This window comes from Lineus longissimus, chromosome 1 (genome assembly GCF_910592395.1).
Source record: "Lineus longissimus chromosome 1, tnLinLong1.2, whole genome shotgun sequence".
Lineage (NCBI taxonomy): Eukaryota > Metazoa > Nemertea > Pilidiophora > Heteronemertea > Lineidae > Lineus > Lineus longissimus.
The window spans coordinates 28,756,226-28,770,846 of NC_088308.1; the positions used below are offsets into that span (position 1 = coordinate 28,756,226).

General features: G+C 40.2%; 2 protein-coding genes across 7 annotated transcripts; one reads left to right on the forward strand and one right to left on the reverse strand.

Moving 5' to 3' along the window:
- Positions 1-1,496: 1,496 nt before the first annotated feature.
- Positions 1,497-10,029, reverse strand: LOC135496235 (mitochondrial dicarboxylate carrier-like). 5 transcript variants are annotated; one of them, XM_064785438.1, is made up of 10 exons: positions 9,772-10,029; positions 9,208-9,327; positions 8,850-9,010; positions 8,700-8,741; positions 8,414-8,528; positions 8,065-8,157; positions 7,407-7,487; positions 7,084-7,140; positions 4,448-4,547; positions 1,497-3,430 (listed from the first exon to the last, which is right to left on the reverse strand). In XM_064785438.1, exons 1-10 carry the CDS (start codon positions 9,868-9,870, stop codon positions 3,369-3,371), a joined length of 930 nt encoding a protein of 309 aa, XP_064641508.1. In that variant the 5' UTR covers positions 9,871-10,029; the 3' UTR covers positions 1,497-3,368. The 5 variants fall into 5 exon arrangements, with proteins under 5 accessions (XP_064641508.1, XP_064641501.1, XP_064641531.1 ...); XM_064785461.1 differs by having other exon boundaries at positions 3,291-3,430; positions 4,409-4,547; positions 9,772-10,028; XM_064785449.1 differs by lacking the exon at positions 4,448-4,547 and adding an exon at positions 5,759-5,897 and having other exon boundaries at positions 3,344-3,430.
- Positions 10,030-10,340: 311 nt separating this feature from the next.
- On the forward strand, positions 10,341-14,312 carry LOC135482846 (ankyrin repeat domain-containing protein 54-like). Of its 2 annotated transcripts, none has more exons than XM_064763290.1 (9): positions 10,341-10,395; positions 10,790-11,025; positions 11,525-11,744; positions 12,133-12,180; positions 12,369-12,467; positions 12,632-12,703; positions 13,007-13,054; positions 13,346-13,470; positions 13,612-14,312. In XM_064763290.1, exons 2-9 carry the CDS (start codon positions 10,951-10,953, stop codon positions 13,807-13,809), a joined length of 885 nt encoding a protein of 294 aa, XP_064619360.1. In that variant the 5' UTR covers positions 10,341-10,395; positions 10,790-10,950; the 3' UTR covers positions 13,810-14,312. The 2 variants fall into 2 exon arrangements, with proteins under 2 accessions (XP_064619360.1, XP_064619369.1); XM_064763299.1 differs by lacking the exon at positions 10,341-10,395 and adding an exon at positions 10,417-10,694.
- Positions 14,313-14,621: the final 309 nt, after the last annotated feature.

The window sequence follows — 14,621 nt, forward strand, 5'->3', positions numbered from 1 at the left end:
ATGATTTGAGACCAGCCATTGGCTGCTACGGCTAAAAATCTAACGAGGACTGACAACGAATTTGAGGGCTTCATTCCAAAGTTACACTGTAGACAAATTGATCAAGTTAAGTATTTTTATGTAGATATTGACGTCATTTTGGTGGCACGTTTAAGATGACTGTGGTCCCAAGTAGTACTCAGGTTGTACTTAAAGAGTTGTCAGGTAGATATTGGGTGATATGAATAAAGACTAGGAAATGCTTTTATCTAAATCTCCATGTACATTACACTAGGCCTTCCTGTACAAAACCGGAGTAAAAGCATTTGCTAGTCTTTATTCATATCACCCAATGTGTACTGCCAGTCTCGTGAGATCAGATAACCAGCTGGCAGAGGTTGGTTGTTCCATTGTCCATCCTTGTGAGATGATTACCATGGTACAACCAAATCAGTTGTCTTGTATCACCCATGTAGAACGCAAGTGTAATGTTGTCTTCTACAGCTAAGACCCTTTGAAGGTTGTGTCAATGTCTTCCCAACCTGACCAGATAACCAGCTGGCAGAGGGTAGTTGTTTCAGAGTTTTTAGGTTGTGTCAAGGCCTTTACAATCTGAATAGATAAGCAGCTGGCAGAGGTTGATTGTTTCGAAATCCCACAGACAGAATGATATTGGGATTTCACCAATCTTAATTGCAGTTGCCTGTACCATGACAGAAGACGGACGAAATAGTGCGATGGCCTTCATGATTTTGCTCGGGTTCGGGAGTTCCTGGGCTGTTAAGGGCAGGCATAAATTGGGTCAGGTCAAGTCTTGGGGTTGAAGTGAATCTGAGATTTTTTTCGTAAGGGTCATCTTCATTAAAACCAATTCACCGACTTAACGTTGCCCTCTTTTAAGGCAACAAAATAATGAAAACAGATGCAAAGACAGGAGACTAAAGACGGAATACAATGTACAGAACACAGCCTTGTTATTCATGAAACATAGACTCTTGTCGACAACAAACAGTCAACAGAATTATGGCAGGCTTTTTCAAAATAACAATGATGTGAAGTGAAAAAATACAGCAATAAAAGTAAGTCACTCTATTGCAAATAACCTCCCTAACGAGACCCAACACCTTCAGCACCGAACCACGTAGATCTACGTGGCCAAAATCCCCCTCCCTTTGAGCTGGTTATCGGAGTCTCACGGACTTCATGAAAGAACTACGCCATCGCCATCTTCAGGGTAAGGTAGGAACTGAAAGGACAAGAAAAGGTTCTTCCATGAAGTCCATGAGACTTCGATAACCGGCTCAAAGAGGGGGGTTTGGGCCACGTGGATCTACGTGGTTTGAAAGTGTTAACGGTCGCGTCGGAAGGAATCTCAAAATACATGGCCTTCAACACTGGCAGAGGGGAATGAAACATATATCAGGCAGTACCTTTCACGTGTTTCCAAAACAATGCACTGCAAACCCACTATGTGATTGGTCAGAGACTTATCACCAAAAAAGCTACAAAAAGATGTATCAGGATTTTATAATATATTATTGTCCTAAATTCTTCCTGCAACAAGAGGTCAACTTAATTACATTTTATACAAAATATATATTAAAAGCAATAACAATTGGTTTTGCACAAAAAAGACAAGAGCTTTCACTAATACGTGGTGCAAAGAAACACATATTTTATCCAATTTTCTCATGATTATTTGGTCTAGCGACTTTCTTGACTAAATTACTGAACAAAAATCAGTCTCCTTTCTATTAGTAACAAGCAGAGTTGAATAATCAGCCGACTGGATAACCAAAAGTTGTCAACATCAGTCAAACAAAAAGACCTGACGCTAGTTTCCTGGATGACAATATTTCACCAGGGCGTAGCCCCTTCCCCGTCCCAGTTCTTACTTGGTATACAGAGCTGGAGCCTCCAACCCATAGGCACCTTTAAAAACGACCCGTACCCGATCCAATATATACTAAAAATCACTCTGAAACTCTTCACACAAGCTCTTCATTGCTGCCTCTTGCTCTCAGTTTGACCCCTCAAATCAAAAATGCTATATATTGTCTTCACTGATTTGGAAAATCTAACTACAAGCACAATCACAAATCTAGATTTCAACACAGGTAATATCTCAAATGAATCAAACTGATTAGTTGTCATTTAACAAACAGAAAACTATTCCAGAACATGAACCGGGATAGCGGTAATCACCACCAGATTAAGATTATCTGAACACACAACTGACAGGATAGTTTAAAGTTAAACTGAAAATATCAACGAGATAGTTGACAGTTCATTTTTCTAACTTTCTCTAAACGTTCCTAACATATAATGTCATGTAAGTACCCAAGTGAATAAAGGGCAGGTGCTTCTAGCAGTGTGACACTTTAAGAGAGAATTGGCTAACACTCTCATTGAGACAATTCCAGATCAATTGTCAAAATAAAAAAAGCATGCCTCAACAAACCTAGTGTTTAGTAGACATTTCAAGTACACTTGACATTTCTCTACATGTAGTAATCAAAGTCTCCACCATCAATCTATGAGCCCTGATTTAGCATGCACATTTAGTTGGGTTGTGCAAGGCAGTTTTAGTTCAATAAGGGGTACAGCTGAGGTCATATACATTGAACTCTCAACAAAGCTTAACAATAATCACGAAATCTTCAACGGTTAGTTCTGCATGATTCAGGCTCAACAAAATGGTTTGATTTAATAATTGGCTAGCACCTACAAATGGTTACACATAACCAGGCAGTAAAAATACATGTGCAATCAAACTCGGACTTGGTGATCAACTCACTCATGAAACTCTCCCACATCACAAAGAATGAAAACACAATAAGTTTGGCCGCAGGCAGGAGACACGCGATATTGAAATTGAGGACATCTTAAGCAAAACTAGGAGTCTTGTCTGACGGGGAGCTTTGGCAAAACGTTTAACACATATTTGGCTTAAACTCTGATCAAATCGATTTGACTCACAGTGATGAATAGAGCATCAAATACTTGTTAGAGAGGTGGCAGTATCAATAACATAGCAGGGCCGAAGTGGACATGTCATCACTTTTTCAAGGCTTGCGTTGAGAATACACATTCACAGCTGCAACAACTGATCCATAAACAGATGGATGGAGATCTTTGCCCAGCCCTTCACACTGCTATTCCCTTCATGCCTCTGATAATGCTACCTCACTGTCTTCTCATAGTGCTCAACTGATTATCAACAGCAGCCCATTGACTGAGCTGGCCTACAAGAGATCATAGAAGTCATGGACTAATGTCCTCCATGGTGTTCAGCATGGCCCGTCTCCGGGTGTGGATCCTCCTCAATCGGTGGTGCCACCACAGCTGGTGCCTGCCGTGGCATGTAGCCGAGGTTCAGGCGGATTTGTTCAAAGAAGACGAACGTTAAGATGGTTTGTGGTGCAAGGCGCACGAATGCCGGAATAAAACCCTAAAATGGAGGAAAACAGACATTAGTGATATGTTCATGAGTTAGAAATGATCATCATTATTACATGTTAAAATCAATCTTTACAAGCTTTTTCGAAAAAGGCTCACTATGGACGTCACGATGCATGCAGTTCTGACGTTGACGGTCTTTATTTCAAGCACACGACATCAATCTTGTAATGAAACCCGTGACAGTTGAGAATAAGCAATACTTCTTGAAATTAAGGCTTCCGACTTGCTAAAACTGCTATACTGGTTACAGCAAAGTTCTACCTAGAAATTTAGCCACATTAGTCAAAGCATTATACCCCACCCAGTAGTGGCACAAATCTACTGGAGGCACTCTGAAGAACTAAACAATGTGAACCAATCTGCAACAACACACAGGTTTAATCCATCACCAGCACACACACCACAGCCCCCGGAGGATGCATGCCTTGACCCTGTAACTAACTCTCAAGTTACTTCAGGCATTAACACGGCTGAAGGGTCATGTCATAAGCCACAATATCAATAGAGCAGAATGGATTGGTTAAAGTTCACCATACATGTATGCTTCTATAGCAAAAAGTGAATGAGAGATATCGGTTCAATTTAATCAGGAGATTCATGTTTAAAAACCAATGCCATCCATCACACATGTTGAATACATCTGGTGACTTTGGCATCCATACACACGCATTGTTTACATGCTCAGTAAAATTGATCCATGAGGAGATTTTAAACACTTAATTTTTAGTACCGATAAATGAAATCAAACAAACACAAAACGTGACTGATGATAGAATTGGTATTAGAAGTTACTTGTAGTCTTAGAATTGTCCAGATTCAGAAATATTCAAGATGCATTAGGCAGGAGTAGCATGTCAATATTGATATAGGCCTATCTACAGGTTCTGTGCAAAGCAGAAAAGGCAGGTGTGTATAGGTCAGGTCAGGATAGGTCACATCTAGGCAATGATCAAGAGTGGTCAATTACATGTTTCATAAGCTATAACTATCCACTATTGCTCTTCACCCTCAGGTTTCATGTAACCAAAATTCATACGCATTTGCTCAAGGAAAATGAAAGTGCAGATAGTGTGAGGGCCTAGTCGCACAAACGCAGGTAGAAAACCCTGAAAATGGACATGAGAGAAAATGTAAAAAGGGGCTTTAGGGATTACACTCAACAACCCACAGAAAACTATTCATAAATCTGTATGGAAGGATTAGGATTCGAGTCGGGCCAGCACCTGGTGGTTAAGGTGAATATTCAAAAGAAAGAAGTCTAAATTACATGAAGACATGACTTCCATTTGTTACTGAGAGTCTTCAATGTAACCAAACTTCATACGAATTTGTTCAAAGAATACAAATATGAGAATAGTTTGGGGGCACAAGCGCACAGAAGCTGGAACAACACCCTGAAAGTGGACAAAAGAGAAACGAATCAAAAATGCAAAGTTGGTGACAGATTAGCAGGTTGGTAATGCTAGCAAGTAAAGTAAAGAGGAAACACCTAACACACTAAACTGAACAGAAAAAGGTTAGCTTCACAGGTGAATGCCAATGAAACAAGGCTCTCATATTGACTTATTTTGGTAGTTTCTGTCCCCACTGATTAACATTCTGAAGTAACTATTGCTGTTAACATGGTAAAGTTGTGATTGAGAAAACCCCAGTCAGCTAATAATGAAAAGAAAGTTAGTGAGTGATGACTTTATCAATTTGCAACTAAAAATACCAGTGCAATGATTAATTATGTACTGAAAATGTAACCCATAGGGTTAGAGTTAGAGGGCATCGCCCATACACGTAGAGCTATAAAGTCATGCTACATTCCCAAGATGCAGCGGCAGACAGACACATGAACAACACCTGTACTGTCGGTGTCAACACATACTAAAGTATACTTTGTTTTACAGCCAGTAGCAGAGTTTCTAAGAAAGTAGGTCCACTAGTTTGCAAGACAAACAAGTGCTATCTCACTCATGGAGAGTGAAATTGCCAAATGCTATCCTACCACTAATACAGAGGCTAGCAAGATGAGGGGGCAGACTTAAAATATATCCCTTTAGATGACACAGCAAGTTGAGAACATTGACATGTTTGAGCAAGTCAGGTGCAGGCCAGTAACACATACTGCCCTCACTTAGCCAAGTTTCTAACACATGACTGTTAGATCAAAATGCTCAGAGCAACTGTGCCTCCCTGCATTCCCTTCCCATCAAGCCTTGTACTTTCAGATTAGTGATTTAGTTTGTTATTGTTAAACTTGAGGGAGTTAGTGCTTGAAAACAATGAGCAACAGAACTTTTACTAATCTGGCAACAAATTGAATATGCACCTCAATACCACATCTATCATCAAGAGTGGGCCGTGATGCATGATATTTCTATGTAACCAAAACTCAGTCGCATTTGTTCGAGTAGGAGAAATAGACATATCGTATGCGGAGTAAGTCGTGCAAAAGCCGGTGAGAAACCCTGAAACGAAGCACGGAGCATTCAACAACTTGAACACATAAACACCGATTCTTAAACACATTCACTACAAGTCTTCATTTTTGGGACATCAAGGCTGGGCTGTGCCAGACAAATTTGATTCCAATTAAAATTAATTGCTAGGTCTATGTCCTGAACCCGACCTAAGGCCACACAGAACAATTGCACTGCCACTGAGGGTTTGTAGACCAAGGTCAGGATATTAGCCTTGTACAAGTCGGTAGTTGGACTAATTCCAGTTTCAACTTAGTAAAGTGACCAGCATTTAGCCAAGTCAAACTTGCGATGTATGCAAGAGCCTGAGGTCTAACTGGTTAGCATGATTCATTTCAGTGAAAGCAGGAACTGAAAAAAAGACACTCATAAAAGCAACATGTGACTATGCCAAGTGCTCATCCTGCCCCAGCAAGTCCTAAACTACAACCAATGAAAGTAGTACTTCCAGAGGGTGTGCCAGCTATAAGGCTTGTAGATCAAGATGGCCAGATCGCTAAAAGCATCACTTTGGATGCCATGCCAAGCTCTTTAAAACGCTAACAACAGATGAAGCTGGTAATGAATGCATAAGAAAAAACCCTAGAAAATGACACATCCAGCAACACAAGCAGAAAAAAATCCGAATCAGACAACACCAGATGACCATAACCCCCACTAGCTGCTCTTGTGTCAGAAACTAAAGACATATTTCAACCCATTACATGCAATGTAAAAAATATCATATTTAGTTGCAACTGGTTTCGCTGAAGTCATGCATACCAGGCCTTCTTACTTTGGATAACAACGCCGGTAGGTCTCAGTGTATACTTTGAAATCACTTTTGCCAGTTTGTCCAAATCTTATTCTTAACTTTACTGAAGTACGAGGAGAGCTCAGCCACATACAATGGCCAAAGACCAAGAAAAAAACCACGACATTTTCTTCTTTTGTGAATGGTGTAGGTTATGCACAGCAACTCATTCTACAATTAGTGGACATGAATTATAAGACTACGACTACAGCTGTACTTTATTCAAGCAACACGACGTGAAAACACTAGTTAGGCCAGCTCTGCCAAAGCAATCTTGTCAACACACAGCTCTATAAACAAAGGACACTTCACAGATTCAACTGGACAAATGGTGAGCATAGGTGATAATAGCTGGTTATTCTCAAACTGTTGATATCATACCTTATAGAATCCGAGCGGACCAACTTTAAGGATATCCATGGCACAATGAAGAAGATTCTAAAAAGAAGTGTTACACTTTATACAAGGAAGACATCAACAATCACATTATGCAATGTCCAGCTGCAGTTCACATGTATGGGTGAATACATACATGAACATGGACTGATTCTGAAACAACCAAGAAATTACTTTTTCACAAAAAGCTGTTTTTTGAGATGAGGTCCACGATAATACTGTATGCCATGAAGGCTTTACTTAGACCAATACCTCATCACTTACAAAATGGCTGATTTAAGATACAAGCACTGCACCAATGCACTTACTTTGTACTGTCCAGCTTCAGCATTCATCATTCTTGTTTTCATTACATCTAAAGGTTGTGTCATAGCTGTTGCTATAGCTCCCTGGAACACAAAGAACAGAAATATGCACTTTGAAACTTCATGCCAGTATGAGCGTAACGGTATTAAGTTTTTGATGTAATTTTGATATCAACTACGATAATGACCAAACGTCTGAACATAAATAGACTAGATCTCTTAATCAGAATCGGGCCATATCGTTTAGAAGGACACGGGAAAAGTCCAACCAAAGGCCTAGATTTTATGTAATACTAAGTACATACTATTTAAATGAGAGATTGATTGTACCCAATTATTTTGCTGCTGATAGGGGTTAATATCTATTATGTATCGCACATGTTATCAGCAGTATGTATCAGTTGATTATGACAAATTCAACAGCTGTTAATATATTACTGTCCACTATTCAAAATGAAAGGTTATATATTAATGTGAAACAACCACTGGATAAACCAGCTGACATGTAGGTCATAAATATTCATGAAGCCCTAGCTGCATATCTCAGCAGTCACCGATCAAAATCATTGAGTACATGTTTTAACACCAAAAATAGACTCTGATTCACCCAAACATAGAGCCAAGATAGATCTAGACAATCACAGCAGTTACATGTACTCACAGCAGTTAGACTTGATGTGAAATGAGTAATGATGTTGTCTTTGAAATAGCCACTAGCAAGAAGACCTTGTTTTACTTGATCATAAAAGGCAAGCTGAAAGCAGATGAAAATGTGGTTAATCAATTTAACTTGGCAGAAACATAAATCGCTGAAAGAGTTCAGGGAGCAGCACACTTTCTCTTTTTGCCCTGCCTTTTCCACAAGTGGCCAATGCATTGCCACTTAAGAGTGCTGCACCCACCCTTCTTCAGTCTGAGCCCTTTTCAGATTCTAGCTGGAACACTAGGCATTTTGAATATGATAATGATTACTGAATGGTATTGAATTAGGAGAATAAGTCTCCACCTACCTGTCCTATCGTCATTAGGATAGCCCTACTCGTAGCGGTGACACACCCAGACATCAACCGCCTTGGTCCCTCTTCCCGGAACACCCTGTATAATCCATCTACAGCATGCTTGTAACTGAAACATGGATATTATAGTATCACTACTAATATTAGCAGCCAGTTCACTCACAATCGTTAAAACATTCAATTTCAAAACACACAGAGAGACAGTTTAAAGAGATGGGTTACTTTTTTCAAGCAGTTAAGTCTTCAAGGTGAACTCTATGCATGGTCATGGTATACTTACTTTCGTCTCTGTTCTTTGGGGATTTTCATATCATTTTGCATTCTGAAAATAAACAACCATGAAGATTATAATGTATTCAGCTAAATACACATTTATTTGTAACTTAGAAAACACTATTTGTTCAGAAGCAATTATAATGCTCTTGCTTACCGGACATTGACCATATCAGCAGGTGTGCCAACAACTCCACCACACCCTCCAGCAAATCCAGCCAGAGCCACCTTCTGTAAAAAAGGCATCGATTCTCCTGGAACTGTGGTGTTTTTCTTCACAGTTTCATATATGGCAAACCTAGTTAGGGAATAGGTCAACTGGAAAAGAGAAGAGGAAGGGGTACTGGTGAAGAACTTAACCTTAATCATGAAGTCATTGTCTTCCTTACAATTTTGCTTGCTCAGTAAGGAGCTCTGAAACTTGATATGAATAATACAATACAAAAAAATCAATTTCAAATAACATAAGTAATGAAATGTCAGAGTCTTTACACAATACATGTAAGCCAACATACCTGCCTCATGACTGATGCTGTGAGTCCATTGTAAAGACCGGTTATTCCTTCATTCTTCACAACAATAACTCCCATTTGAAACAAACCAATGGTGGCCTTCTGCTGGGTCTGAAGGTGAACCTGAAGAGGAACAAAGATTAGGCTTTATCAACCAGGATCAACCTGCATCATTAAAAACAACTACACGAAAAATTTATGCTGGTCAGGTTGATATTAATGATACGCCCAATGGTCAAATATGTCAGACTCTGGCGATGGCATCAGGCTCTCAGGTTGTAGTGTAGCTAGAGGCATTGTCTGGTGTGACCGTGTAGCTAATATGTTGTAGGATAGTAGGCTCAACTCGCGTTAAGTGGCAAAAGGGGTTTTGTTTTCCCCGACCTCTGCAGCATATGCCAGGCAGGGCAGATGAGTAATCTGTGTTGATCTCGGCATCTGATTTCCAATGCATTTGCGATCGATTACGCACTGCTCAGCGTGCACTGTCAGCTTCTATATTTGGACACAGGACTGTTGCCGTTTCTACAGCCTTACACTAGGCCTACAGGTCAACCTCCAACTCACCTTGAGCAAGTCAAGTGGATGAGTGCAACATGCCGCCATCGCACTTGCTATTCCACCAAAATACCACCGCCCCACACGCTTTGTCTTATCGACAGACATTCTCAAATAGCTTGGGATTCAAAAGAAGCCTAACGACATTCAATGCAAGATTCGAAAGCGAATTGACAGAGTAAAAGCTAGAAGAAAGTGGTCACTCGAAGCCGACCAGCCTTGCATTCGCCATGTTGTGTTGGTGACTCTCCATTTCACTGCCGAAATCGATTTTAACCCTGTACTAGGTGTATGAATACTGTCAGTTCACTGACAGTTCACTCTAGCAAAGATAATTTATATTTCTGCGATTTAAAAAGTAGTTTTAATTGTTTTGGTAAAATAGAGTTTTTCAATTAAAATTATGCATTTCCTGTCTTAGCAGTCCCAAACGAATACTTTCTAGTAGTTTTTAAGGTGATAAAGGCATATTTCTAGCAGTAAAATCTTATCCAGGTGATATCCATAATTTGCACAAAATGGCGAAAGCATCTGCATTCTCCAAAGCAGACACCGCCTCACTGCGGCGGAGAATGCTGATCCTGGTATCACAGTGATATGTTATCTATGACGTCTTAGAGAGGACGATACTTGGTCGGTTTGACTCTGGAATGATAAAATTTGAGCGACTTCAACAAACAGACAGCGCATTAAAAAATTCTAAAATCTATTCTATACCAAGTTACTTACTCTCAAATTACTCCTCATGTAGGCCTATCTATTGTTTTCTAAATCAGATTATTACAAATAGTCATTAAAAGCGTCGGATCTTAAGGGATGATATAGCTTTTCGCATTTCGTCACATCAGTGGTACTCGTTGGGTGGTTGGGTTTTTCGTGCGATATTAATGACTAATTATAATCCGATTTGGAGTACAATAGATACATGAGAAGTAATTTGAGAGTGAGAAGCTTGGTATTAAAAGAGATTTTTGATTTTTGCGTGCACCATCTCTCTGTTGAAGTCGCTCAAATTCCACCATTCCAGAGTCAAGCCGACCAAGTTTCAACACTTTGTTACCATTCTCTCTTAGACGTCATAGATATCATATCACTGTGCTGATATCATCAACAGCTTTGGTCAATTTTTGGTGATTTAACACCTGAAAAGGTCATATTTCGTGAAAGTGAAGCTGCTGTGGCAGCAATATGGATGGAGACACCAGCAGCTCAAGTTCTGAGGCTGAGGAACGAGAGAGTTCTCCAGATGAGGGGGAATATTTGGTGAATATTTCATGATTTGGTATTTTGACTCTTCCAGCTGGTTATCGAATATCACCTAAACCAGCGGTAACCCTTTTTTACACCTTGCAGTGGTCTTTGTTGCTGTAGCAGTTATCATCTCTGCTATGTGTTTGACAAAAAGCTCTCTCATCCTTGGTAAAACTGGTCATCGCTGGGTTTGATGATATCAAATGTAGCGTGAGACGACCGACGGTCGTCGTTGCATGCCGTCGGTTAAGGCTGTTTCTTGATGAAGGTATATGAAGGCAGTCAGATGCTTGTTGCAAGTCAAATCCCTACAATATCAGGAAGTCCAATAGATGTTACTGTTTTTGTAAAACACCTGGATTTGCAACAAACCGCACTTCGAGTACACTCGGTGTTCAATCAATGTCAACGACTAGGCTATGTGCCTACCATGCCTCCTAGAGTGAAGTAGTTGTCATTGTTATCAGAGTACCCAGTCGTTCTATTTAATCGTGGCCTGTTGGTTTTTCAGGTGTCTCCAGAAATAGCCATTGACTTCAAAGTTCCTAAATTCAATTTTTGTGACTGGGATCCGAATCCCGAGAAAGGCACCTCATATCTTGGTTTGTTACCAATCCAAGAAACTTATGAGCAGTCTGGTCATGTGGGAAAGATCAAGGTCTCCACATCACATCGAAGAATCCGCATGAGAGAGTTCATCAATGGGAAGAGAACAGGTCGAGACATTATTGGTATGTTGATTGAAAGTAACAATGTGTCATCTAAGGTTTAGAAAGCCTTAGTTTATTGAAGACTGATGCAGATGCTCCGCACAGGTTACCCAGATCTCAGACAAAATACTGCAATGTGCGATAGAGATTTGACGACTATTTTGTCCGCGTCTACGTCATTTTGGTTGCCTTGACTTACTTTCTGAGTTATTTGTAAGCGTTCATGCGGAGCGCTTTTTTACAATTTGCTTTCTCGGGTTTGTCCACAGTGCGCCATACATGTAGGCCTCATTTCCTAGGATCCTTCACAACCAACCCTCCTCCTTTGACATCTGGGTTTCGGACCGGCATTGGAAGTTCAATTTTTAACTGATACCTGAACGTATATAGTATCAAAATCTTTTTTCAGATGACAGAAAACTTCGCCAAGCGTCCGATCAGAATGATTATAACACAGGTCAGTTCCTGACACCTTGCTAAATACACACCTTCTGCCTGCTGGTGATGATTCAACTAAATGAGCAACTGAGTCCATGCAGGCCTAACCTATCCCTATCAGTATCAGTGGATGACTTGGGATGGAGACTACTGAGAGCTCTAGACTATGCTGTTTTAAAACTGTCTTGTTACATGTTCTGATTCCAGTGCTGCATCTTCTTGAGACAGGTGTTGACCCAAATTGTTGTGACGACAAGAAGCGAACGGCTTTACATTTTGCTGCTGCAAAAGGACATCATGACATAGGTAGGTATTTTGCAATTATTACCTGATTCAGAAGTGAGAAATGTTGATGCTTTCACTCATCACAAAAGAGTCAATCTTGATAGTAATGAGCTTCCCATGGCTGAAGAATGCATCAATAGCAGAGGGAGGTTTAACAATCTTCTTGTTACATTTCACTGTTTCAGTGAATGTCTTGCTGGATCATGGTGCTAATCCAAATCAAAAAGATGTCATCGGAAACACAGCCCTTCATCTTGGTAAGTCATTGTGATCATCCGGTCTTGATCCTCTCTAGCAATACTTGGACAATACCTACATGTTTACAAAGAGTGAGTGAAATTATCAAAAAGCTGATGAAAGCAACTTCCTCATGTATCAGAGAAGACTGTGAAGACTCTCCTACCAGTGTTTCCTGGTACATGTGCCATTCTGCATCTGCCTTCTTAACTACATCTATATTGTACATGTAAGCATCATATGATCGGGTAAACACTAATCTATGCCATGCTTTGATCCAGTTGATGTATATATTGTGTACCAGCTTTGACCTTTATTTGCAGCTGCCTGTGCTCATCACGTCAAGGTTGTGACTATTCTGCTAAAAGGGGGTAAGTCTTATATTTTTTTCCAGTTTGTGTGTCCGTGGTCACATTGTGTGCTGTTTGTGTGTGTGAATGACATGTGTAGAGACTGGATGAAAAGCTATATGATCATGTTATCTCTCCCAAGGTAGTGAAGGTTCTACCTAATTGGATACTCCTTGTAAAACTGGAGAATTCCTGATTTGGGATGTTCTCTTTGACATGTCCTAGATGTTTTCGTGTCTTGTTTCTAAAACACATCAACAAGTTGATTGTGACCCTACTTAGCACTTACATCGTTGATGTCTCCCTTTCTAGGAACCAATCTGATGTCGACAGACAACATGGGAAAGACGCCACTGCATTTAGCTCATTCCAGACTCAGGACTCTCCATGATAACAAGACCTTTACATCAGAACAACTCAAAGTTGAGGTCACTCAGGTAAGAAAGCTTTATGATATTGTGATTTTCAAGTTCACATTGATTTGTTCAACTCCTGAGTAACGAATGATTCTTCTGCACTGTCCATCCTGTACATGCACTTCCACTTCAAGCTATAAGTTTTTACCTGTTTGTCTTCAGGTTGTGGGAATGATGAAAGAATACCTCAACATCACTGGACACACAGACAGCGACTGTGAACTCAGTCAACTCACAGAGAAGCTGACATTATCAACGACTATAGATGAAGTTCATGGAGTTAACGAGTTACTGGCACAGTTCACAAGCCTTAAACTAGAGTCACACAAACAACCTGTGCAGACAATAGCCGCAAGTTGAGCGACATGAGGACTCTCAGCTTACCAGCAAGGTGGTGGTGACCTTTGTCAGGTTACCCCATGTCTTCATGCTTAATGGACTGCTATGTCAGATTCTGGAGTCATCTTGACATCTTCGTGTTACAGCTGTCCAGTGGAGTGACTTGTGTTTTCATGCCTGTCTTGGCAATCAAAGTGGACTGAACTGACTGGAATAAATGTAGTATCGTCCATGAAGAGTGCAATAATTCATCATCAAGTTCTGGTTTGATGATCTCGTGTTGTTTGCATTTAGTTCAACACTGACCTGGACTGCAATTAAGCTATGATTTGTTGTGAACTAGCTGTTATTGCAGAGTAATGTACACTACATGTACATGAAGTGTTGATAGCTTTTCAACTTTTTTGACCAGCTAACAGGTTTGTTGATTTACCTAGAGAGAGGGCGTTACTTGTTACTGTGGCATGTACATTGAATCAAAACAACACAGATGCTGTCGTTCAAAATAAACCTTTGAAAGAAAATTGAAGTGTGATTCTTTTGTAAAACCCGCTGCATGTTGTCTTCATGACCCTGGAGACCATAAGGAATGATGAAAATCATGCGGTCTCCCTTGGACATATATCACAACCTGTCCGTATCATTCACAATTACATGTACATAGCTAGCTAGCAAAGACATGGGATGACAGACTCCAGGAGGCGTGTTGTCACATCCATCTGCCACTACCTTCAAGTAAGATCGCAGTAAAGCCTTCTCCAGTGTACTCAATCTCTGTACATGTACCATCAAGTACTACAGATATCTTTACGACTGCCAGAATGCATTAAAGA